The sequence below is a fragment of the Rutidosis leptorrhynchoides genome, chromosome 2 (genome assembly GCF_046630445.1).
Source record: "Rutidosis leptorrhynchoides isolate AG116_Rl617_1_P2 chromosome 2, CSIRO_AGI_Rlap_v1, whole genome shotgun sequence".
NCBI classification, from domain to species: Eukaryota; Viridiplantae; Streptophyta; class Magnoliopsida; order Asterales; family Asteraceae; genus Rutidosis; species Rutidosis leptorrhynchoides.
Window position 1 is genome coordinate 209550190 of NC_092334.1, and position 23891 is coordinate 209574080.

The 23891-nt window shown below is 33.7% G+C and overlaps 2 protein-coding genes across 2 annotated transcripts; both read left to right on the forward strand.

Annotated features, from left to right (window-relative positions):
• The first annotated feature begins 17423 nt into the window (after window positions 1–17423).
• Window positions 17424–18270, forward strand: LOC139888530 (uncharacterized). The gene is made up of 2 exons (XM_071871535.1): window positions 17424–17736; window positions 17819–18270. Exons 1-2 carry the CDS (start codon window positions 17424–17426, stop codon window positions 18268–18270), a joined length of 765 nt encoding a protein of 254 aa, XP_071727636.1.
• Window positions 18271–18275: 5 nt separating this feature from the next.
• On the forward strand, window positions 18276–18692 carry LOC139888531 (uncharacterized). Its single transcript, XM_071871536.1, has one exon. The coding sequence runs from the start codon at window positions 18276–18278 to the stop codon at window positions 18690–18692; it is 417 nt and encodes a 138-aa protein (XP_071727637.1).
• The last annotated feature ends 5199 nt before the right edge of the window (window positions 18693–23891 follow it).

Here is a 23891-nt window from a genome sequence, read left to right on the forward strand (position 1 = left end):
TCCTTGGTAGGAGCAATAGTAAAGCTCACCCTTATAATTTTTCGGTATGGCACAAGGTCATGTCTTTGATCATTATGCAACCACCGTTCTTACGGTTGACACCCGATTTAGTTCAGGTGACCTAATGAATTCCAGGTGAATTCCTAGGATTTTACGTTCAATGGTAATGAACGCATTGAAAATAGGGTTTTCAGAAAACAAATCGGTTTGTAATTTTGATCAAAATATTTTCTCGTTTAAGCTCGAGTTTAGATATCATCGAATTCCATGAGTTTGTAATTCTCAATCTTTAAGGTCAATCTCTAGGATTGAGTAATATCAGTCTTAAAAGCTGATTTTTAATCTTTAAGGAGATTATCCTTTCTGGGGATCTGATTCATTAGTCTTATCCAGCTAATTTGCATGGTGCCCCCCCATTGTACGAGATAAATCCTTCTCATGGTTAGGATAAATCTGACCACTTGGCGACCCTGTTTAATGCTGAGGTCCGTGGATTTCCTGCTGATTTTAGTGATGACTTTTCTAGATTTTTCGTCAACCTACAGCTGGTCTGGATGACAACTTCATGACCTAAATCAAGAAGCGCGTGTCTTTTTCGGAAGACTTTACTTCCTTTTAATGATGGAATTGATTCATCGTGTAGATCCATCTCTTCTTTTCTTTCATCGGGTAAAACAGTTTAGTTTAGTCCAAAGCAAAAGTATTTTCAGTTATTTGTTACAGATATATGTGACATATGTTTAAAATAACTTGGTAAATTTTCCCACACTTGGCTTTTTATTTTTCTTTTTATCGTCCTCTATTCCATTTTAAATGAATTTTGACATTTTAGTTTGTTTCTTAATTTACGTCCTTTCCGAGGTAACAATAATTTCGGTGTTAAAACCTAGTTTTATCGTTCATAAATATGTATAAACATGATTTTGAATTCATTTAATTGAAAATTTTAAAAATTTTTACTAGAATTGGGTAGTCAGTATATAAGACTAGGGCTGTTCTTTTTTATCAGAGAGCACTAGATTCTAATACAACTACTGCTTTACTAGTATTTTTAATGGTAACCAAGTGTATAAAGTAAAAAATTTTAAAATTCGAAAGAATTTAACCCCTTCCCACACTTAAGATCTTGCAATGCCCTCATTTGCAAGAAATCAGTAACAATTTAAATTATTGAGGGTGATTTGTGTGAAAATGATTAAATTTTACCAAAGTTTCCAAATATATTGGCGTTTGTTTGCTGAATGATAAATGGTGCACATCATTTGTTCATTCTGTATTGTTGTTAGATAGCATCCTTCTCAACATGATTTTAGCAAAAGATTTGGTGATTAACGGTTAAAAATTGTGATTTTGGGGTGTATTTTTCGGGTTTTTTCGGGGTTTTTTCTTCGCTGTTCTTCGCAGTGTTTTTGGGTGGGGGAGTGAACTGCTCTGTTTTTTACGTTTTATTTTTTTCTGGGAATTGGTCCCTCCGCGAGTCGCGGAGATTTCCCTTTCAAACTCCGCGAGTCGCGGAGTTTGCTCTTTTTTTTTTTTTTTTTTTTTTATAATCTTTAACTTATAAAACAATTAAGTATTTAATTTTAAAATTTTGTTTCCCTTGTTATTTAGGACGAGGTCGTTTCGGATCGATGTCCTAGTCCGTCCTTCGACAAAATTTTAAAATTTGTCTTTTTGTAGCGATTGTTTTAAAAGCTAAGATTTTTGGGTTTTTTCAATGTTTTTGGCATACTTTAATTCAATAAGATTAAAAATAATGATAATAAAAGTTCTCGTCCCTACCTCGGGTAAAGCAATTTCGGTTCAAAGACCTAGTCTTCAACTTACGACGAATTTTAAAAATCATATTCTTAACTTAATGAGATAAAGTAAATTTTTGTTTTTAAATTCACACAACTTAAATATGAAATTCAAAATTAATATTAAAAATTCACACCAAACTTAAAATTTGAAATGCATAAAATTAAAAATTTATATTTTTTTAAAAATTAAAAATTCACACCAACTTTAATTTAAAAATTTATAAATTTATATCAAACTTATATTAATTTTTTCAAATATTTACAATTTTAAATATATTGTTTTTACAAAGTTTACAATATTAATTTAAGATTTAAATATTAATTTTAAAAATATGGTAAAAATAAAATTAAAAATCTTTTTGTCTTTTTATCCCACTTTAATCAATCAAATATTATCAAAAATATGCGCCCCTCTTTTCGGTAAAGTAATTTCGGTTCCAAGACCTAATTTAACTCATGACGAATTTTTGAAATATTTTGGGTTGATTGATTAAAGATATTTATACCTTAAGAATAAACGTTAAATTTCGCAGTGATGTAATAAATTTTTGAATGATATCAATAATTTCGGTCGCCAAACCTAATTTTATTCAATACCAATTTAATACTTTTTAGCGAACAAATTAGCGTTTATTATCAAAAGGTTAAAAATAAAAATAAAAATAAAAACTGTACAGACATACCTGTGAAATAGATTTCTTAGTTATATGATCTATCCCATTCATAAGATAGTCGGTTTAATTGATTTTCCATGGCTACATAGGCGTAACCTCGAGCATTCAGTGTCTTTTCTTCTAAACATATGAACGGTCCGTCTCTGCATAAAGTAACAAATTCGGTATTTGAATAGGTTTGATTATTTGAACATTTACCTCCATGTGACCATTTTCTGCATTTGTGACATCGTTCTAGGTGTCGTGCTCTTCTTTTCGCTGCGGATTTTGATTTTCCTTTACCAAATTGTAACTTATTATCTTCGCATCTGGATTCTTTTCTAACTCCGTCCATTCTTTCTCTGATTACTGATACTATTTCACTCGGTAGTATGTCATTATTACGTTTAGTGATCAAAGCGTGTAGCATTAGACCATGGTTTAGTTCACAGGCAGTCTTCATTTTGTAAAAACCTAAAAAAAATAAAAATTCAGAATGGGGGGAGAAGACTAGTTCTTTAGGGTCTGCTAGGGAAAGACCATTCGGGTTCCATTTTCGAGAACTACACGAAAATAGACAATCTAACTCTAACAGAAATACATATTATCCTTTAAAGACTTGATTCTCCCCACACTTAGTTAGCTGTGGTGTCGAAATTGTGATTAACTTCGTTGTCGACTTCCATCGGACCATGTATGTAATGTTTAACTCTGTGACCATTAACTTTAAATTCAATCCCATTTGAATTTATTAATTCTATCGTTCCGTATGGGAAAACTCTTTTGACTATGAATGGTCCAGACCATCTTGATTTCAATTTTCCAGGAAATAGCTTGAATCGTGAATTGAAAAGAAGAACTCTGTCTCCTTCTTTAAATTCTTTTGAACTTCTGATTCTTTTATCATGCCATTTCTTCGTTCTTTCTTTATAGATTAACGAATTTTCGTATGCTTCATGTCTTAATTCTTCTAATTCGTTTAGTTGACTTAATCGTAGACGTCCGGCTTCATGTAAATCAAGATTACATGTCTTCGAAGCCCAAAATGCTTTGTGTTCAATTTCTACTGGAAGATGACATGCTTTTCCATAAACAAGTCTAAAAGGTGTGGTTCCAATTGGAGTTTTGTAGGCTGTTCTAAAAGCCCAGAGTGCATCCTCCAATTTAATGGACCATTCCTTCGGATTTGATCCTACCGTTTTCTCTAGAATACGTTTTAAAGCTCGGTTGGTATTTTCAACTTGTCCACTTGTTTGTGGATGATATGCGGTGGAGATTTTATGAGTTACTCCATATCTTTTAAGAACTTTCTCAAGTTGATTATTACAGAAATGAGTACCCCGATCACTTATTAAAGCTTTCGGTGTTCCAAACCTTGCAAAAAGACGTTTTAAAAAGTTGACTACTACTCGTGCATCGTTAGTTGGGAGAGCTTGTGCTTCCGCCCATTTAGATACATAATCAATGGCTACGAGTATATATATATTATTATTAGATTTTGGAAATGGACCCATAAAGTCAATACCCCAAATGTCAAATACTTCACATACTTGGATGACATTTTGTGGCATTTCATCACGTTGACTTATTTTTTCGGCCCTTTGACATGCATCACAGGATTTGCAAAGAAGGTCTGCGTCTTTGTAAATTGTAGGCCAATAGAATCCAGCTTCATAAACTTTTCTTGCTGTTAGTTGAGGCCCATAATGCCCTCCTGTTGGTCCTGTGTGACAATGGTTTAAAATTTTACTAGCTTCATCTCCAAATACACATCGGCGTATTATTCCATCGGGACAACTTTTAAACAGATGTGGATCTTCCCAAAAATAGTGTTTTATATCACTGAAGAATTTCTTTCGTCTTTGGTACGATAATCCTTTTTCAAGGAATCCACAAACTAAGTAGTTTGCATAGTCTGCAAACCATGGGATTTCTTTATAATCTATCTTCAATAGATATTCATCAGGAAAGTTGTCTTGTATGGCCGATTCATTTAGAACTTCTAACTCAGGATTTTCAAGACGAGAAAGATGATCAGCGGCGAGATTTTCTGCTCCTCTTTTATCTCGGATTTCAATATCAAACTCTTGTAAGAGTAAGATCCAACGGATTAATCTTGGTTTAGCATCTTGTTTTGAAAATAGGTATCTAAGAGCAGAATGGTCGGTATAGACCACCGTTTTTGCTAGAACGAGATATGATCGAAATTTGTCAAAAGCAAAGACAATAGCAAGGAGTTCTTTTTCAGTAGTTGTATAGTTTGTTTGTGCTCCTTGTAATGTCTTACTAGCATAATATATAGGTTGAAATCGTTTTTCAATCCTTTGTCCTAAAACGGCTCCCATTGCAAAATCACTTGCATCGCACATTAGTTCAAATGGTAGATTCCAATTTGGTGTTATCATGATTGGTGCATTAGTGAGTTTCTCTTTAAGAATATTAAAAGATTTGATACACTCATCTGAAAAGATGAATGGCGCATCCTTTTCTAGGAGTTTATTCATAGGAGTGGCAATTTTAGAAAAATCTTTTATGAAACGTCGGTAAAAACCGGCATGCCCTAGAAAACTCCTAACTCCTCTAACATTTGTGGGATGTGGAAGTTTAGCAATTACATCTACTTTAGCTCTATCCACTTCAATTCCTTCTTTTGAAATTTTATGTCCAAGAACGATGCCTTCTTTAACCATGAAATGGCATTTCTCCCAATTAAGTACTAGATTTGATTTTTCGCATCTAATTAGCATTCGTTCCAGATTAACTAGACATGATTTAAATGTATCACCGAAGACTGAAAAGTCATCCATGAATACTTCCATGCATTCTTCTATCATGTCGTGAAAAATCGCCATCATACACCTTTGAAAGGTTGCAGGGGCGTTGCAAAGTCCAAATGGCATGCGTTTGTAAGCAAAAGTACCATAAGGGCACGTGAATGTGGTTTTCTCTTGGTCCTCGGGTGCTATTGGAATTTGAAAATATCCGGAAAATCCATCTAGAAAACAATAGTAACTATTTCCGGCTAATCTTTCCAACATTTGATCTATGAAAGGTAAGGGAAAGTGATCTTTTCTGGTGGCGTCATTTAATTTTCTATAATCAATACATACACGCCATCCTGTTACAGTCCTAGTAGGAATAAGCTCATTTTTCTCATTTGTAATGACAGTCATGCCACCCTTCTTAGGTACGCATTGAACTGGGCTTACCCATGGACTATCAGAAATTGGATATATCAAACCTGCATCTAGCAGTTTAATAATCTCTTTCTTAACTACATCTTGCATATTAGGATTTAGTCTTCGTTGGCGTTGCACATACGTTTTATGACCTTCTTCCATAAGGATTTTATGTGTGCAATACGAAGGACTTATTCCTTTAATATCATGAATCTTCCATGCAATGGCTGGTTTATGAGCTTTCAACACAGAAATGAGTTGTGATTTCTCATTTTCAGTAAGAGAAGACGATATTATTACAGGTAATTCAGATTCACCATGTAAATAAGCGTATTCCAAATGGTTTGGAAGTGGCTTTAACTCTAATTTCGGAGGTTCTTCTATCGATGATTTATATCGATATCTGTCTTCTTCTTTTAGCATTTGAATTTCTTCTGTTGTTGGTTCATATCCATTAGCTATAAGTGTAGCTAACATTTCAGCTTCATCAATTGGTTCATTACCTTCTCCTAAAGAACATTCTCCTGTTCCTTGTAATTCTGGAAATTCTTCTAATAATTCTGCATGTGCATCTATAGTTTGAATATAATAACATGTATCATCTGCAGATTGTGGTTGTTGCATTGCTCTATCAACTGAAAAGGTAACACTCTCATCCTCTATACTTAGGGTCAGTTTCTTACCGAACACGTCTATCATTGCTTTAGCCGTGTTTAAGAATGGTCTTCCTAATATGAGAGGAACTTGAGAATCTTCTTCCATGTCTAAAACAACAAAATCTACTAGAAATACTAAAGTACCAACTTTAACTAGCATGTTCTCCATTATCCCTCTAGGATATTTTATTGATCTATCGGCTAGTTGTATGCTTATTCTGGTTGGTTTTAATTCTCCAAGGTCTAGTTTAGTGTATAGTGAATACGGCATTAGATTTATACTAGCACCTAAGTCTGCCAATGCTTCTATTGAACTAAGACTACCCAGAAAACATGGAATTGTGAAACTTCCTGGATCAGATAATTTTTCTGGTATCTTATTCAACAGCACTGCTGAACAATTAGCATTCATAGTAACAGCCGAGAGTTCTTCCATTTTCTTTCTATTTGAGATTAGATCTTTCAAGAATTTAGCATATCTTGGCATTCCTGAAATCACATCAATGAAAGGAAGATTTACATTTATCTATTTAAACATATCCAAGAATTTGGATTGCTCGGCTTCAAGTTTTTCTTTCTTCATTTTACTCGGGTAAGGAAGTGGTGGTTGGTATGGTTTAACATAAGGTTTATCCTTAACTGTGTTATCTTCATTAACCTTTTCAACTACCGGTTCTTTTTCCTTATCTTGATCAGGTTGTGGTTCTTGTGGAGTAGGAATAGTTTCATCAGAAGTTACAGGTATTTCAGGTGGTTTAAGTGTTGTACCACTTCTTGTGGTAATGGCTTTAGCTGTTTCATTTCGGGGGTTAGCATTTGTATCACTAGGTAGACTTTCCGGTTTTCTTTCACCTATTAACCTTGCTAGGTTACTTACTTCTTGTTCCAGATTTTGAATAGAAGCTTGTTGATTTCTAAATGCTTGAGCATTTTGTTCATTTGTTTGTTTTTGAGATGTGAAAAACTGCGTTTGAGTTTCAACTAGCTTCGTCATCATATCTTCTAAATTCGGCTTTTTATCATCGGTTTGTTGTGGTGGTTTGTTTTGAAAATTAGGTCTTTGCTGATTATAAGTATTATTGGATACTTGTTGATTGCTAGGACCTTGTTGGTTGTTGTATGGAATATTTCGGTTATAATTCTGGTTTTGATTGTAAATCGGTCTTGGCGGTTGATAATTATTCTGATAATTATTTCCAGTCCTTTGGTTTATGTATGAAATATTCTCTCTTTGTTCCATTGTTAATTCAATACTGAGACAATCTTTTGTCAAATGTGGTCCTCCACACTGCTCACAACTAATTCGTATTGAGTGAATATCCTTAGTCATCTTTTCCATTCGTCTCTCTACAGCATCTATCTTTGCGGAAATGGAATCTAAGTCATGGCTAGAATCGGCTCTAGCTGCTTTAGATGATCTAATGATATCTTTTTCTTGGTGCCACTCATGTGAGTGGGAAGCAGTATTATCAATAATTTTGTAAGCATCAGTTTCGGTTTTCTTCATAATAGAACCACCAGCTGCTATATCTATGTCTTTTCTTGTAGTGATGTCGCATCCTTGGTAGAATATTTGTACTATTTGACAGGTGTCTAAACCATGTTGCGGACATCCTCTTAACAACTTTCCATATCTAGTCCACGCCTCATATAGAGTTTCATTTGGTTTCTGTGTGAACGTAACAATTTCTGCTTGAAGTCTTACGGCTTTAGATGCAGGAAAGAATTGTTTAAGAAATTTGTCAACTAAAACGTCCCATGTATCGATCGCCCCTTCAGGTAACGATTCCAACCAATCTTTGGCTTCTCCCTTTAAAGTCCAGGGAAATAACATGAGATATATCTGTTCATCCTCCACTTCTCGTATTTTAAATAGTGTGCAGATCCTATTAAAGGTACGTAGATGTTCATTTGGATCTTCCTTCGGCGCACCACTAAATTGGCATTGATTAGTCACCATGTGTAGAATTTGTCCTTTGATTTCATAATCTGGTGCATTAATGTCTGGATGAGTAATTGCGTGACCTTGGCCAGTGCGTTTAGCTCTCATTCGGTCTTCCATACTTAGAGGTTCCAGATTCTCCATAATTGAATTTGTTGAATCGGTATCACTAGATGATTCTGATTTAATGGTTCGTTCCTCAACAATTTCTGTTTGAATGATTGGTGGTTCCGGAGGAAAGTTTAGTGGTTCGGGATCTACGAACCGTTCCTGAATATTCTCCGGATTCTCAATTGTGAGGTCGGGTTCAAAAAATGGATTATCGGAAATTTGAACTGAAGTACTTGGTCGACTGGATGACGATTCTAAAGAAAAATCAACGGCGGTTATATTTGCTAAATGTCTTGATCTAGTTACAGGTGGTGAACGTACAAAAGGTGGTGAACGTCTTGCTCGGTGCATTCACTGAATATCCTATTAGTTTTTAAAAGGAAAGAAAAATTATAATAAGTTATCCAATCAATAGACTTTTCTGATTTTGCCCACGTTTCGAATAGCCAAAAGATGCAGCAGAGGGGCAGGATTCGTTTGGTCTCAATATAATTGAGGACTGTTTGGCTCCAATAACCCGGTCCACGTACAAATCCAACTATTACTACGAACCAGAAAAAGGCGTCGCAAAATTTTAAAGTACCTAAATCTTAGTCTAAAGAAAAAGCAGTTAAGGAATTCTACGGCAAAGCCTAAAAATCTAGGAGTAAAAATAACTATAGCAAAAACTAAGTTTAAAATTAAATATGAGCTAAAAATACAAATATTACGCTACAACGATTAAAAAGGGACAAAATATAAAAATATATAAAAAGTTGTAAAAATTACAATTTTTATAAAAATATTATTTTTATATTATTTTTTTTTTATAAAACTACTAATTTTACAATTTAATAAAACTAATTTAAACAAAATAAAACAAATTAAATAAAAAGAAATTTTAAAATAAAACTTAATTATAATAATAATACATAATTAGGGTTTATATTAATAATAATTAATAATAATCCGTAATAAATGCTGAATTAGGGCTTCTGTCGGCGTGTCAGAAAGTCTCCGCGAGTTGCGGTAATTAATGAAGAAAACCCCGCGAGTCGCGGAGTTCAAAAATTCAGATGACAGCTTTAAATTCGACGCATTTTTTCTTTATTTATTTTTATTTTTTTTTATTTTCTGTTTTTAATTTTTTTCTATAAATAAAAGATAGTTAATAAAACTTATATTTTTATAAACTAAAATAGAAATAAAGAAACTTATAAAACTTAAATATTTAACAAAATCTTAAAAATACTTATATTTTTGTTTTTCTTTTTATATTTTTGAATAATTAAAACGTATTTTTACAAAAACGAATTTTAATAAAAGTTAACTAAAAATCTTTTTTTTTTATATATATTAGCGTTGCGCTTCCGGCGTTTAAGAGTGTTCCCCGGCAGCGGCGCCAAAAATACTTGATGTCAAAGCAGAGGGGTATAAAATACTATTAATTTTTACAAGGAAATACTATTAAATACGATACAATTTTACACAAGATATTTATTTATTTATAGAATGGATATACTTAAACCTTGCTACAACACTTATAGGCAGTGTACCTAATCGTACAGTAGTGTAGTTTTTAGTAAGTCCGGTTCGTTCCACAGGGAAATCTTTAAACAAAGCTCAACGCTATATTAGTTTACTTTTATAAAAATACAAATATATATATAAGTAATATTATTATTATAAAGGGGGGTTTTTACCGTTTAATGACCGGTTTGTCGATTTTAAAACTTTAGTCGCAGTTAAAACCTAATAAATAAAAGACTTAATTTAAAGCGTAAAGTAAATAACGATAATGAAATTGCGAATAATAAAAGTGCGATAAAATAAAATTGCGATAATTAAAAAGTACGATAATTAAAAGTGCGATTAAATAACAATAAATAAAAGTGCGATAATTAGAAGTGCAATTAAATATAAAATAAAGGAAATTAAATATAAAATAAAAGAATTATGCTTATTTAAACTTCCGTAATCATGATGTTTGACGTGTTGATTTTAGTTTTATGCCCATGGGTTAATTGTCCTTTGTCCTGGATTATTTAATATGTCCGTCTGGTTTTTGTCCATAACAGTCCATCAGTCATAAATATAAAGTGCGAGTGTCCTCGTCAAATTATTATTATACCCGAAGTTAAATATTCCAACTAATTGGAGATTCGAATTGTAACAAGGTTTTAATACTTTGTTTAATGAATACACCAGGTTATCGACTGCGTGTAAACCAAGGTTTTACTACTTTGTTAACAATTACACCAATTACCCTTGAATGTAATTTCACACCTGTTTTAATTATTCTAGTGCTATTAATCCATTCCCGTGTCCGGTTAAATGAACGATTATTCGTACATATAAATACCCCGCCCATCGTGTCCGATCGAGTGTATATGGTAATTTATAGGGACGCCCAATTGTAAATCTTTATATTAACATTAACAAACTTTCATTTAGTTAAACAAATATAAAGCCCATTAATAGCCCATAGTCTAATTTCCACAAGTGTCGTTCTTTTGTCCAAACCCCAATTATGGTACAAAGCCCAATTACCCAATTTTAGTAATTAGCCCAACATCATGATTACTTCGTTTTAAATAAGCATAATAATAACTTAGCTACGAGACATTAATATAAAAAGGTTGAACATAACTTACAATGATTAAAAATAGCGTAGCGTTACACGGACAGAATTTCGACTTACACCCTTACAATATTCGCTAACATACCCTTATTATTAGAATTATAATTAAAATTAAAATTAAAATTAAAATATAAATATAAATATATACGATATAGATAGAGAGATGGATATATTTTGTAGTTTTTTCGATCAGAATTCGTTTGCTTTTATAGGAAGTTTCTGAAATTGGGGCTCCGCGACTCGCGGCAAAATCCTCTTCAAACTCCGCGAGTCGCGGAGAATGAATTTACAGCTCACACCCTTGGAGTCTTTCTCTGCCGACGGTTTTATAATATATATATAATATATATATAATTAATATAATTAATTATATATTATATTATATTTATATACATAGTTAACTTGTAATTTTTAGTCCGTTGCGTCGAGCGTTAAGAGTTGACTCTGGTCCCGGTTCCGGATTTTCGAACATCCTTGCGTACAATTTTATATTTTGTACTTTGCGCTTTGAATCTTGTACTCTTGTAATTTCGAGACGTTTCTTATCAATAATTGGAACCTTTTTGATTGTCTTTTATACTTTTGAGCTTTTTGGTCGTTTGCGTCTTCAATTCGTCGAATCTGTCTTTTGTCTTCACCTTTTATTATTTAAACGAATATTACTTGTAAATAGAACAATTGCAACTAAAAGCTTGTCTTTCTTGAGGAATAATGCTATGAAATATATGTTCGTTTTTAGCATTATCAAACGTATACTGTGGTAAATCATACAGGAATTCTGGGAAGTTGAAGGAAATATAGATGACTCAAATGTACTTGATCCATGAATAAGTGGATGAACTACGAGGTAACTGAGCATGAAACGACTAGCATAATAGATTTTAGTGAATTAGAGATTTTCAATGAGAATTTACTAGTTGAACTATGGGATTTATAATTAGTAATAAATTATCAATGGATAGTTCTAGTAGATTAAAGACATGTTGTGATGAAGTGGGTGTGTAGAGATTTGTGAATAAGGTATTGTAAGTATACTATGGAAATTGGTGTGGCATATTATGTGAGTGTTAAGTTGGGTTTGCGGGGGAGTAAAACTCGATGAGTATATGAGCGATTGCGATCATAAAAAGAGATATGAATGAAAATTGACGTATTTTGTGATGAATTTTCCGATTGAACTACCCTAAAAATAGTTGATAAGTTAATCATAAGTGTAACTTTTCTGACAACCGGTGAAATGATTTTAAAAATAATTGATTTAGTGATACATGATTGAGACTTCGTTATTCATGTTGAATAATAAAGTTTAGTGTATTGTTAAACCTTTTTAAACATTATGGCCTAACCAAGAGACCTTGATGAATTCACGTGCGATAATGCGTCTGAAATTGGTGGTATTCGTGGTAAAACCTGATGACAAATCAGTGGATTTAGTGATACCTAGTGATGTAGAGATGTGATTTGAATCTTCATTGATGAAACGACTGTGGTATTTGTGGTTACAAGTAGGTAGTGGAATGACCTTTGAGGTAAATGTCATCGTTTTGAATAGTGTTTTATTGTAGACAATAGATATCCCTTGTATTTTGAGGATAGTGTTTGGTCTTGAATGATAAAGATTTAGATTCAACTATAAATCCTGGTGGGTGAGACTGTGGAATCAGTTAGCTAGAGATTTGCTGGTAGTGATATGACTGATTAAGTAAGCTAGAATAATTGGGTATGACCGTTAAGACCTGAATGTGAATTAGAAACTAGAGGTTGTAATGAACTTGTGACTTTCGTGATAATGACTTTCATGATAATGACTAACCAGATTCCGAAGACGGCATCTTCTTAAGGAGGTAGATTTGTAACAATCTCATTTTGGGCCTAGTAGTAGTGACCCATTTACCCATGTGGGTTAGTATATAGTGATTTTAATAATTATGTGTTTTATAATTATTGTGTATGGGATAATGTGCGTTTTGTGACAAAGGTTACAGAACATATTTCCTTTTGTGAGTTGGACTTAGAATGAATTTATTAAAGATTTTGAGTTTCAGATAACTGGTAAATACCCGTGTGTTAGACGGAAGAGTTACCTATGTGTGAAGAAACCTAAAAATAAGATATATACTTTGTATGTTTATCTAACTTACCATTTTTGGTAATTCAAAACCCTAAACATACCTTGCTCCATAAATTCAAAGATTAAAAAGTGTGAATTCAAGCTTGATGATTTAGTGTAACAGATTATAGTGATTTCAAGCATCAAAATAAGGTAAAAATCTCATATTTTGGTGAATTAAATTGGGTTGTGAGTGGGTTTTGAAAAAGTAAACTTGTTATGTTTGATTCTAGCTTTGAATGTCTTTGTTATGCTTGATTGAGGCTAGAAATAGATTATATAGGTATTATGTGTTGTTCTTAAGGCTTTGGATTGATCAAAACAAGTAGAAATCGAGTTTTAGGTGTAAAAAACTCAAAAACAGCGAGCTGAAGCTGTTCTTCAGCATCCACACGAGTGAAAGCTCAACCACACGGCTGAGCACACTTTTGAGGTCTCAACCACGCGGTTGAGGGCTCAACCATACGATTGAGGGCTTAACCACACGGTTGAGCAGTGGTCAACTTTTGGTAAAATTGAAAAGGGTGTAACTTTTAAGCCGTAACTCCGTTTTTGACAAATAAACTATCGTTAGAATTGTCTTGAGGTCTACTTTCTAATGATAAAGTTTTAAAACACTAAATCAAACTTTGGGTTGGGTGTAAAAAGCTCGAATTGCAGGTCTGCTGTTGTTCTTGCTCAACCGTGCGTTTGAGGCACTCACCCGTACGAGTGAAGTGTCCATCCGTGCGAGTGAGACACTAAACCATGTGAATGAGTTTTAAAATCACTTGTACAAGTGATAGGTCAGTCGTGCGAGTGAGGATACTCACCCATACGAGTGAGCATAGTTAGCCGCACGAGTGAGACCTCATCCGTGCGAGTGACAGTGTTTATATGTTTAGGTCAAGTGCAATTCTGACCCATTTACTGTATTGCTGTGATATTTATTCTAATGTGTAATTTGATTGAAAAGTGTAATAACTTGAGAATTGATATTCTCAGGTGATAAACGGAAAGGTGAAGGCTCAGTGATATAACACAACTGAGTAGTTGTGCTTCCAGGTGAGTGGGACTATCTTTATGGATGTGATTATACAGTGACAAGTATAGTGATCTGTGTCATGCTTATGACTAGACTGTTTAGGAGTCTCTGACCTGTGCTGTGACTATATGTGATTATCTACGCACCCCGTGCTAACGTCGAGGGTGAATTCTGATGTAACGTCGATGGTGTTCCCGGCGTAAGAGGTTAACCCTATTTACCTTAGTGTCGGGTAATAGTGTTGGGTCCACAAAGTATTGATTGGTGGTATAGTGTGAATGACGAGTGCGTCACTTCTGGAAGACTATACCAGTGATTCAGTAATGGGGGCTATCGGTGGATTCTAGCTTGATCAGCTATGGGTTCCCGGTCCTCTTGTTTATGGCTTTAAGTGATTTAGTGACCATTGCCTTTAAGTTGTGCTTGATGCTTGTAGTGATGTCCACCTAGATATTGTCATTCACTTAACGTTATGCTAATTCCCTCACAGTGTTTTGCCCTACAGGTGTGTATTAGCAGCTTTTGGTGGGTTTTGCGGGATTGCTGAAGAGGTTTGACCCAGTGTGACTCTGATGTTTTACGTAAAAGATTTTATAATATGGTCTGTAATTAAGTAACACCGGTGATTTTGTGTAATACAACTTTATATGTGACTAATATATGTATGTAACTTTCGCTGTGTATTTAAAAAAAAGAAAGAAAGAAAAAGAAAAATCAGGGGTGTTAAACAACAGGTTGCAAAGCACGAAGGGGAGGATAATCCCTCATGATCTCCTCTAGGTCCTCACGAGTAATCATTGAGGAGATCTCCTCAACGTTTTTGCTCTCGATTACAGAAGTAGAAGAAGACATGATTTTATGAATAAAAATAAGGATGAGTGAGAGAGCTCTAACCTGATCGAAAAAAGAAGCAAGTGAAGCAAATCGTAAAAGCGTTGGATCAAATGCACGAGGAAAAAAGGGAAAACGCGTCACATCCGTACACGTGTCGCCAATCCAGCGGAGGTGAAACTGACAGGCGACAGTAAATGTGCAAGGGTGATGGTTGAGTTGATATTCTTCCATGCCTTCCAGACTGACAAGCCGTAAAAACCACCCTAGCATTAAATGCACATCTTTAGCACACTTTATGTCATAATTAGAGTTCTACATCACACGAAATAATTTGTCCGCAATATAGAACTGGGGGGACTTAATGATGCGCATAGCTGCACATCCATTGCACAACATCAAAATGGCGCACATCGCCCTATATAATTGTGCATGACCCTGTCCATACACTTGCTCACGCGCCATCTGATTGTTCCATAACATGCACACAACGTTGGTCGCGCAGTTTAAACGGCGCGCCACCTAAGTGACATGAACGAGGCTAGAGATGTACTATAGCGACACTAAAGCAGAAAGGACACCGGTGGCAGGACGGTATGGTCCTAGCGTGGCATAACGGCTAGAAAAGGACAACATGTATAAAGGGGACAACACTAAAATAATGGCAGCACTTTTACAGCTTTTTGGAGTAAAAGGACAAAGGTAAAATGATGTGACATTAACATGTCCTTTTGTCTCCCTATGTGGCACTAAGGGACAAAAGCTCACATGTATAAATAGATGTAACTTGAGCTAGAAAACACACATCTTGGGCAATCGTCTTCACTTTACCAAAAATCACACTCAATCACATTTACCACTCTAGTTAACCCACGCTACCAGAATAGCTCCTCGATACTCTCTTCGGTTTCAGGTAACGTTAATACAACACAAATCCTAACACTGCCTTCGAGCCATCATTTCCGGCTAACCCGAATGATGGTGGGTTACGTTTAACCACCCTTTCTGAGATCATCATCTCGTATGAGGCTTACTCACGGTACTCCGGACCGGAGAGTACAACTCAAGAAACCCTTAAATCCCCCTTATTTGTTGATCATGCATGAACCAAACCCCTTGGACCATTTTATGCTTGATCAGTGTGCAAACTCAATCTCACATGGTTGAGATAAAATCATGGTCAACATATAAGCTCATTGGAGTATTCCTCTACTATCAATTGATTTAAAAGTACTTCTGAGCTCATGAGTGTCGTATAGGTTGTGCTCGTTGGACTATAACCGATCCTGTGACTTATATATCAATATACACCAATGTCAATAATTGATAAACTATCACAAACATGCATCTCCACCTTTAGAAATTTATATTCTAACATTTATAAATGTAATAACTGAAATGTTTTAGTAAAGAAAACTCACACACCCTTACACGAATAGCAACTGTCTTTATAATTACTAAACTATCACATACACGATCTTCACCAATCACAAGTGTCTTTATAATTACTAAACTATCAAAAATGCACATCTTCACCAATATGAATATATATCGTGACTTGAATCCTCAACCACTTGGTTGGAAGGGCTATCAAGATACCGCCATGCTAATTACCCTTTATAATAACTGGATTGTTTATAATTTATATATTATATAACAATAAGAATGGTGCAATATATACTTGTTATGTTTATAAGGATTTAGATTAGTTGATACGTAATTAGATATAAAATTTTTAAAGTATAAGTTTGACAATTTAGGGTTAGGATGTTTTATGTGTGTATCTTCATTTTGTTAACTAGAGTTATATGTGTGATTAGTTTTTAATAATATGATATGATTGATGATGATTGATGTTTGAAAATTTAGTAGTACAATGTCTATTTCATTCCTTCTCTAGAAAATGAATTATAAAGCAATTGTAATTAATATTAATTAATATATCAATTAATATGAATTAATATATGAATATTGGGTAATTCTGTTTTATATTTTCGAAGGAAAAGAAAGAAATCTGAAAGAAATTAAAAAAAAAAAATTGGTGTTCTTTAATTTTAATAGCAAAGAAGAAAATGAAGTGGAATGATGATTTTGTCTGATTTTACATTCATTTTTCATTCGAAATTGAAAGGATAACTTTTTTCTTTTTTATTATCTTTAGAGCACAGCGTGTCCCCCGTCCTCTCCCTCGCCGTCCAGCCAAAATCGACGCCGGGCCACCATCGCCCGACACTGTACTGCCGTCGCCAACGTCCATTTTCGACGTCGAATTTAAATTTCGAGTCAGAGACGGTGTGAAAATGAGACGTTGGCGCCTAGAAAATGTGTTTTTTGACCGTTGAAACTTCAAACGGTTTGATTTTTATTTTTTTTCTTTATTCTTTTTCTTTTTCTATAAATACTATACTATACATTTCATTCCAACTCACATTTCATTTTATACAAAACTACTAAAATACAAAAAAAAAATATATACGTCTTTTAATTAAAAAAAAATGTTTTCATCTTCAAGTAGTTCGCACGACGATTTCAAAAATTATACGCTCGACTTACTTGATCAAGGTGATGATTCTTTCGACGATGGTGTTAATTCTCGTTGTTATGTTCGTCGTGATCATTATGATGCTCATAATCGTTTGATGAACGATTATTTTGATGAGGGTTGCAAATATACAGAAGATCAATTCAAACGTCATTTTCGGATGCATCGCCGTGTTTTTCTTCGTGTGATGAACGATATACTAAGCTACAATGTCAATCCATTGCCTTCCCATTTTATATGGTTTCATCGAAGGCAAGATTCTCGAGGTATGTGGAGTATTAGTCCACATTTAAAAAATAACCGCCGAACTCCGTCAGCTAGCATACGATTATACACCGAATGCTTTAGACGAGTATCTGCAAATGAGTGAACGAGTTGGGCGGGAATCTTTGCTAAACTTTACTATGTGCATTATTGACTTGTATAATAGTGACTACTTAAGAGAGCCATCATTGCATGACATTCAGCGTTTATATGAAGGCCATGAAAGGATTCATGGCTTCCCGGGCATGTTGGGTAGCATTGATTGTATGCATTGGGCATGGACAAAATGTCCAGTTGCGTGGAGAGGCCAGTATATGCGAGGCGATCACAGTCACCCAATTATTATGCTTGAAGCCGTCACGTCATATGATAACTGGATTTGGCATGTGTATTTTGGTGTGGCGGGTTCAAACAACGACTTAAATGATTTAAACACTAGTGATTTAGTGATTTGTTCAACTCAATGCTCAATGAAGAAATGCCCGACGTCCCTTTTATTGCGAATGGCGTGGAATACAAAAGAGGGTATTATTTAGCCGACATGATTTATTCAACATGGACTTCATTTGTGAAGGGATTTTCAAGTGCCGTTGATGAAAAATGTACTTACTTTACAAGACAACAAGTTGCTGCTCGCAAAGATGTGGAAAGAACTTTTGGGATTTTACATGGTCGTTGGCATATTCTACAAAAACCTGCTAGGACATACACGAGGAATCAAATGAGACGGCTTATGTATATGTGCATCATACTACATAACATCATTATTGAAGACAATGGTTACAACCTTGCCGAGAATGATTGGGTTTATGAGGCGCCTCAACACATACAATGTACTTGGGTCGAAAGGTGTGACGCTCGTGCTAGACGAACAAGGGAGCTACGTGATAGAGAAGTGCACGAAGGCTTACGATCGGATTTGGTTGAACATTTATGGGCTCTTCGAGAATTCAATTAATCATTTTCAATATTTCAAGAATAAATGTAATGTTTTTTTATTAATGTAAGTTTTTTTATTAAAATATGTAATTTTTTATTATTATTTGAAGTTTTTTTTAATATTTACACAATTAAAAAATATACAAAATAAATATAAAAAAAGGACACTGAAAATGGATACTGTGGACATCAGCACCCAACAGCCAGTCAGTCAATCTCAGTGTCTAAAATGGATACTAAAAATGGACACTGTGGAAGACTACGGGCACCTCGTGCTCTTAATAAACTTATTATACTTGGGATCAGAGCCTCAAAATTAAGGTTCATTAAAATGAGTGTGGATGAGACTCCATATTTAAAGGAAACAATGTTTTATATAAATAAAAAAAAAGTCAGAGTAGATTTTAAGAGCCTTTGATTTATTGAGACATGAGATTTGAGATGTTCATTAGTCAATACGTCTTAATGTGACATCTTATATACAAATAATAGGATTTGCTTATATGTGCAATTGTACATATTATGTAGAATACTGTAACGACCCGATAAAATCGTCATTGACGGCGCCGTTAACTTAGGTCCCGTTGCGTGGTCATAGTCCCTATGTGAGACGCGTTTGACCAAAATTATGTTGCATTCATTTGAAACGCACAAGACTTGCAAAGTTTTAAGTACCAAACGATTCGACAACAAGTTTAAGTTTATAAAAGTTTTAAAGTATAAATGAAATAACTTGCGACATAATATAAGTTGAAAATCACGAATGCTATTAATAGCGTATGCATGTAAACATGAAGTTTGAATCCAAATGTGCTATCACTAGCGTATGCATGTATGCTTGACCCCAAGCAAGTAATCAAAGTTTGGGGAAGCATGTATCAAGTAGCCAAGTATGAACCTGAGAAACATATAGAAAACTGTCAACGAAAAACGTTGGTGAAATCATAGGTATATTTATAAACGTTGTTTTTGAACCACAAGATTTTGTATTTCCATAACGTTGATTATCCAAATCGTTTGCATTCCAAAAGTATGTTCGCGAGCACCCAATTATCAAGACTTAACTTTTCTTCCATAGAACCCCATCACAATAGTGTTAGAACATACACTGTTTCTCGAAAATATATTTCATCCGCACAACGGTAGCGAACCGTCCGAATGAGGGTTTGTCAAACCCATATGCCCATACAACATAAGTTCTCGCTTACACCCGGCAAGTGTAACTAATGATAATCGAATTGAGGATTTTTGTTCAAACACGCTGTGGAATGTTTGTTTCTTCGTACTTGTGTTCAAAGTATAAAAGTAAGTAGTACAAGATATAACAAAATATATATTTCTCAGCCCACGATTTAAAAGAATAAAAGTTGTTGAAAAGGTGGGACTATGATCTCACCTCGAGTGCACTAGTATAAGTACTTCACAAAGTAAACGTGTGCATGAAAGTTGTTTAGTCTTGACCTAAACAAGTAAGTTATATCAATTACCGGGTAAGACACAAGGTCGGTCGAAATGTGTTCAATTAGTCCTATGGCTCGTTACGACTCGATTATATAGCATTTGAATCACGTTGTCAAGTTTCATGCAAGAATCAAGTATAAAAGAAGATTAGAACGATTGCATAATTATTTGGTTAAGTTTGACTAAAAGTCAAACTTTGATCAAAGTCAACCAAAAAGTCAACATGTTCGGGTCGGGTCTCGAACAATTTTTCTAAGCTTAGAAGTCATATATAAGCATGTTGGCCAAGTTTCATGTCAATTGGAGTTGCGTAGCATAGTTAGAATTTTACGAAAATTGATAATTTTGGACAGCCCCACTTTCATGCTTTAAGCTGCGCCGTGGCTAGAGGAGCCGCGCCGCGGCTTAACACTAGAAAAAAATGCTTGGCTGTTTCGTGTATATGCTCGAACCAAACATCAAACAAACATAACTTATGAACCGTAAACATTTAAAACACGTATCTTATATCGTTGGAAAGGTAATTTAACAAGGAATACAACTACACACATTTCATTAAACAAAAACATCATTTACAATAACCAAAATCTCACCGAAAGGTCATTATTTAACGTTTCAAGCTCAAAAATGCAAATGGTGACTCGGGAATCCAATTTACACATACGATACGCCGTTTCGAAGGTAATTAAACATACATTGCAACTAAACACTTACTAACAACATTAAATAGCATTCAATTTATCAAAAATCTATTTTAAAGTTCATCAAACCCTAACCAAGAATCATGAATTCATCAATTTTGTTTATGAAGTTTTTCTAAGTCAAACAACATACCAAAACGAAGCTAATGATGCTAGTAACACTTTTAACACATGTGCTTTAATGAAATGTCCCGTTCATATTGATTATAAACGTTCCATATTAATTGATTTCGTCGCGAGGTTTTGACCTCTATATGAGACGTTTTTCAAAGACTGCATTCGATTTTAAAACAAACCATAACCTTTAAAATATTACAACGATTATCAAATAATGATAATCTAAAATATAGCGTTTTTCACACGACCATTACATAATGGTTTACAATAATATTACACATCAACATAAGCCTTCGAATGCAGTTTTTAAACAATATTATACAAGCATGGACTCCAAATTTTGTCCTTAATTTAGTATGCAACAGCGGAAGCTCTTAATAATCACCTGAGAATAAACATGCTTAAAACGTCAACAAAATTGTTGGTGAGTTATAGGTTTAACCTACATATTATTAAATCATAATAATAGACCACAATATTTCATTTTTATAACACATCTCTTATCAGGCATTTCGCAAACTGCATAAGATAAAAATCATTCATATGTTGAACACCTAGTAACCGACGTTAACTTAATGCATAGAATATCCCCAAAACAGAACCTCTCATCTGTATAATAATCTTGAAGTACTAAACCATCCATAACCTGAATGGGGGTTGTTAAGCCCAATAGATCTATCTTTAGGATTCGCGTCAATTAGGGGCCATTTCCCTAATTCTTAGGCTACCAGACTTGAAGGGCGATATTCGGTTTAATAATCCAACCATAGAATGTAGTTTTGCGTACTTGTGTCTATTTTGTAAAACATTTATAAAGCTGCATGTATTCTCATCCCAAAATATTAGATTTTAAAAGTGGGACTATAACTCACTTTCACAGTTTTTACTTCGTCGGGAAGTAAGACTTGGCCACTGGTCGATTCACGAACCTATAAAAAATATGTACATATATATCAAATTATGTTCAAAATATATTTACAACATTTATTTAATACGTTTTAATGTTTTAAATATTTTCAGTCAGCTGTCCTCGTTAGTAACCTACAACTAGTTGTCCATAGTTAGATGTACAGAAATAAACTGATATATATTATCTTGACCCAATCCATGACCCAGTGTATACATGTCTCAGGCTAGATCACAACTCAAAGTATATATATTTTTAGAATCAACCTCAACTCTGTATAGCTAACTCCAACATTACTGCATATAGAGTGTCTATGGTTGTTCCAAATAATATATATAGATGGGTCGATATGATATGTCAAAACATTTGAATACGTGTCTATGGTATCCCAAGATTACATAATATATTAGAATACATGTATAATACAATATAAGTTAGCTAGGATATGATTTATATAGATTTGTTACCAATTTTCACGTAGTTACAACAAGTAAAAATATCCAATCTTGTTTTACCCATAACTTCTTCGTTTTAAATCCGTTTTGAGTGAATCCAATTGATATGGTTTCATATTTAACTTAAGTTTATGAATCTATACAGAAAAAGTATAAGTTTTTAGTCAGAAATACAGGTTACAAGTTGTTTTTGTAAAGGTAGTCATTTCAGTCGAAAGAACGACGTCTAGATGACCATTTTGGAAAACATACTTCCACATTGAGTTTAATCATGATTTTTGGATATAGTTTCATGTTCATAAGAAAAATCATTTTCCCAGAAGAACAACTTTTAAATCAAAGTTTATCATAGTTTTTAATTAACTAACCCAAAACAGCTCGCGGTGTTACTACGACGGCGTATATCCAGTTTTACGGTGTTTTTTGTGTTTTCAGGTTTTAAAACATTAAGTTAGCATATCATATAGATATAGAACATGTGTTTAGTTTATTTTAAAAGTCAAGTTATAAGGATTAACTTTTGTTTGTGAACAAGTTTAGAATTAACTAAACTACGTTCTAGTGTTTACAAGTTTAAACCTTCGAATAAGGTAGTTTTATATATATGAATCGAATGATGTTATGAACATCATTACTACCTTAGGTTTTGTGGATAAACCTACTGGAAATGAGAAAAATATATCTAGCTTTAAAGGATCCTTGGATGGCTTGAAAATTCTTGAAGCAGAATCATGACACGAAAACAAGTTCAAGTAAGATTTCCACTCGAAATAAGATTGTTATAGTTATAGAAATTGAATCAAAGTTTGAATATGAGTATTACCTTGTATTAGAAAGATATCTTACTGTAAATAAGAAAGATTTATTGAGGTTGAATGATCACTTTACAAGATTGGAAGTAAGCTAGCAAACTTGGAAGTATTCTTGATTTTATGAAACTAGAACTTATAGAATTTATGAAGAACACTTAGAACTTGAAGATTGAACTTGAGAGAGATCAATTTGATGAAGAAAATTGATGAATGAAAGTGTTTGTAGGTATTTTTGGTCGTTGATATATGGATTAGATATAAAGGATGTGTAATTTTGTTTACATGTAAATAAGTCATGAATGATTACTAATATTTTTGTAATTTTATGAGATATTTCATGCTAGTTTCCAAATGATGGTTCCCACATGTGTTAGGTGACTCACATAGGCTGCTAAGAGCTGATCATTGGTGTGATGACCCGGGAATTTCCGACCAAATTTAAACTTAATCTTTATATGATTTCGATACGATAAGCAAAGTATGTAATGTCGAGTCTAGAAATTTTTTGAAACGATTGTCATATATTCATTTGACCTTCGACCATTAACAATGATTCACGAACGATTGATTTGTTAATAAATATGTATGTATATATATATATAAATGTAAGTATATATAGTAATTTGAATTTATAAAATATAACTTAAGCATTAAAATATGTAAAATAAGTTACAAAATAGTTATGAGGTAATCTAAAATGAATCTATGTATAAAAATGTATAATTTCTATGTATAATTATTTTTATACAACATATATAACATCTA